The sequence below is a fragment of the Physeter macrocephalus genome, chromosome 13, assembly GCF_002837175.3.
Source record: "Physeter macrocephalus isolate SW-GA chromosome 13, ASM283717v5, whole genome shotgun sequence".
NCBI classification, from domain to species: domain Eukaryota; kingdom Metazoa; phylum Chordata; class Mammalia; order Artiodactyla; family Physeteridae; genus Physeter; species Physeter macrocephalus.
The window spans coordinates 64,582,717-64,585,870 of NC_041226.1; the positions used below are offsets into that span (position 1 = coordinate 64,582,717).

Here is a 3,154-nt window from a genome sequence, read left to right on the forward strand (position 1 = left end):
CAAATACATGGGGAATGGAAGCAGGCAAATAAAAAAATGTGCATGGGCTTCCCTGGTGGTGCAGTGGTTAAAAATCCGCCTGCCAAAGCATGGGACATGGGTTCAAGCCCTGGTTTGGGAAGATCCCACATGCCGCGGAGCAACTAAGCCCTTGCACCACAACTACTGAGCCTGCGCTCTGGATCCCACGTGCCACAACTACTGAAGCCCGAGCGCCTAGAGCCCGTGCTCCGCAACAAGAGAAGCCACCGCAATGAGAAGCCCGCGCACCGCAACGAAGAGTAGCCCCGGCTTGCCACAACTAGAGATAGCCCTCGCACAGCAACAAAGACCAAACAAGCCAAAATAAATAAATTAAATAAATAAGTTTGTTTTTAAAAAGGTGCAACTGTGAGTGAAGATGCATCTCTATTATTTCTAAGATGGAACCTCAAGAAATATTGCTATAAACTTACATAAGGGCTAGAAAAGTACTAGCACTATGCTATGGACTGAATGTTTGTGTCCCCTCGAAATTTTTTTATTTTTTTTCTTTTCCAACTTTACTGAGAAAAACAAATCCAGGTCCGAGTGCCCCTGTGCCCTCCCCCACCCCAGCCATAACTTAAATAACTTAGAGACAGAGTTGGGGGCGGGTGGGTGGCTGGTGGGAGAGGGAGAGAGGAGAGCCCACTACAGCCGCCGCAGAGTCCGCTTCTTGTCCGTCTTTTTCTTGGCTGCCAGCTTCTTATCACGCTCACCCGCGTGCTCCTTGGCCATGGGCCCCTCGGCCCCTGCTGGGCCCCCAGGGGCCATGGGGTCAGCGGTGGAGGCCACAAGCCCCGCTGGCCAGGGACCGGCTGGCCTCGGCCCTTCCGCTGCTGGGCCCGCCTGCGCCCCCGTGGATCTCTGTGAGCAGGCGTGCGCGGACGGCGTACTCCTCCTAGTTCTCCAAGAGCAGGCGGCCCGCCTCCTCGTTGAGGGCAGACGCGGGGTTAGGGTGCATCAGCAGGCACTTGATGGTCAGCAGCACGTGCCGGATGCCCAGCTCAGCTGTCCAGTCCCTCTCGAGCACGTGGACGCAGAGCTCACCGTTGGCGCCCACATTTGGGTGGAAGATCTTGGTCAGGAAGTAGCCCTTGGGCGAGGAGGCAGGAAAGTCCTTCCCCAGCAGGAGTTTCATGCGGAAGAGGCCTCCGGCGTATGGGGTCCCCTCAGGGCCCTCAATGGTGACCTGCAGGTCAGCGAGGTCCTCCTCATTAGGAGAGACCTTGATACCATCAGGTGGGTCAGCTGTCAGTGTCGTCACCTCCTTGTACAGCAGGCGGATGATATGCGGAGGCAGCTTCTCCACGTTGCAGTTCATGACTGCTGCCGGCCGGGGGCGGGTCCCCCCGGCCCCGTTTCTGCGCTCTCCGGCCGCCGGCGGGGGCGGGGGCGGGGGGGGGGCCCAACTGCTGCCGCTGCGGCCCTAGGGGCGCGAACCGCGCGCGCAGCTCCGCCCACCCCCGGTGCCCGGCGGCCGCACTAAGCCTTCGAAATTCTTATGTTGAAACCTAATCCCCAGTGTCATTGTGTTAGGAGGGGGAAGCTCTGAGAGGTGATTAGGTCACGAGGGAAAGGTCCTCATGTATGAGATTAGTGACCTTATAAAAGTGACTCCAGAGGGTTCCCTTCCCCTTCCAACATGGGAGGACTAGTGAAAAGATATTGGTTCGTGAACCAGGAAGTGAGCTCCCACAAGACACAGAATTTGCTGGCACCTTGATCTTGGACTTCCCAGCCTCCAGAGCTGTGAGAAATAAGTTTCTGATTTTTTATAAGCTTCCTGTCTATGGTATTTTGTTATAGCATCCTGAACAGACTAAAACACACCACCTTTCAGCCAAAAACAGGGATAAAATAAGATTTGCCATAATCCAAGTCACTGTTTAAATGATTGTTTCTACAGGTTAATACATTCTAAATTCCCAAAACCAACCAAAATAATATTTGAATATAATTAATTCAGAAGTTGGGGCATGCTTAAACATATAAAGAAAAAATTTTTTTTAATGTACTTGAATCAAGAAACCGTACCAGCTAAGTATTTGACATTACTGGATATTTCTAACCGTAAAATAAGCAGACTACCAGAAGCTGTCTCATAGCTATAAAAGTTAAAGCAATATTTTGGTTTTAACAATCGTGAGGATTTTTTAAGTTTTGAAGAAAGTTCAGGTTATTTTCTTCTTTGTCTATAGTTTTTAATATCTTAGACCCACTTCAATAATTTTTGTTTTGGGAAGTCTTAAGTTGCTCCAAATTTGTAAAATTTGGTCGAGTTTAAATTATCAGTGATGTTAAGCAATATTTGAATTATCTAATTATCATTTTTAAACTAGATGCTGAAGTTTCATGGAAATAAATCTCTTACCTTATTAAATACTAACTTTCAGAAGCTGATATTTCTTATTACATCCGACCTCCAGGTGAAGTGCACCCCATTTTATAATAAACATTATGAGCTTAAAAGTTTGAAAAACGTTATTGCTACAAAGGTTTCCTTAAGAAGGTTCTTTTCTTTGAATACATTCTTCTTAAAACAGCATTTATTTTAGCTCTAAAAATTCTCTCCATCAAAACATTTTTTTTAGAATTTAAATGTACTGTACATAATGTGCTAAAATATGAAAAAATTTGGTAAAAAAATAAGGCCCGGTATCTTCTATTTTTAATAACATGTCAATATTTTTAGACAAAATGTGTGAATATAAAGCCAATACATAAATATTTGGAATGCCAAAATGATCTAGTCATAACTAAAAGCAAGTTTAAGTTCAGATAATTTCTTTTCTTACTGACCTTAGACCCCAGAACTATAACAAAAAATAAATTCTTCCTACGTTCCTGCCTTATAGTTGTTAAAATACCTATTAGGAAAACATAAGCTATCTAAAAACTTCCCATAATGAAAATTTAAAGAACAGAAGATAAACAACATTCTTTTTCTTTTTGCCCTTTACTTAGAAAATGATAAATTATGGCTTGTAATGCATATAATCCTACCATGTCCTCTAAAATTTTTGTTATCAACTCACTTAGATATTCCTATTACACTCAAGATGGTTAAAAAAAAAAAAAATATCCCTCAGACCAGAAAGAAGAGAGAACTTCCTCCCTCCTCCTCTGGACT

The 3,154-nt window shown here is 44.9% G+C and overlaps 1 protein-coding gene across 1 annotated transcript; it reads right to left on the reverse strand.

The window, feature by feature from the left end:
• Positions 1-672: 672 nt before the first annotated feature.
• Positions 673-1,400, reverse strand: LOC112064788 (ubiquitin-conjugating enzyme E2 S-like). Its single transcript, XM_024123229.2, is given in 2 exon segments — positions 673-816; positions 818-1,400. Coding segments are annotated over 2 exon segments (672 nt in total). The 5' UTR covers positions 1,346-1,400.
• Between the last annotated feature and the right edge of the window lie 1,754 nt (positions 1,401-3,154).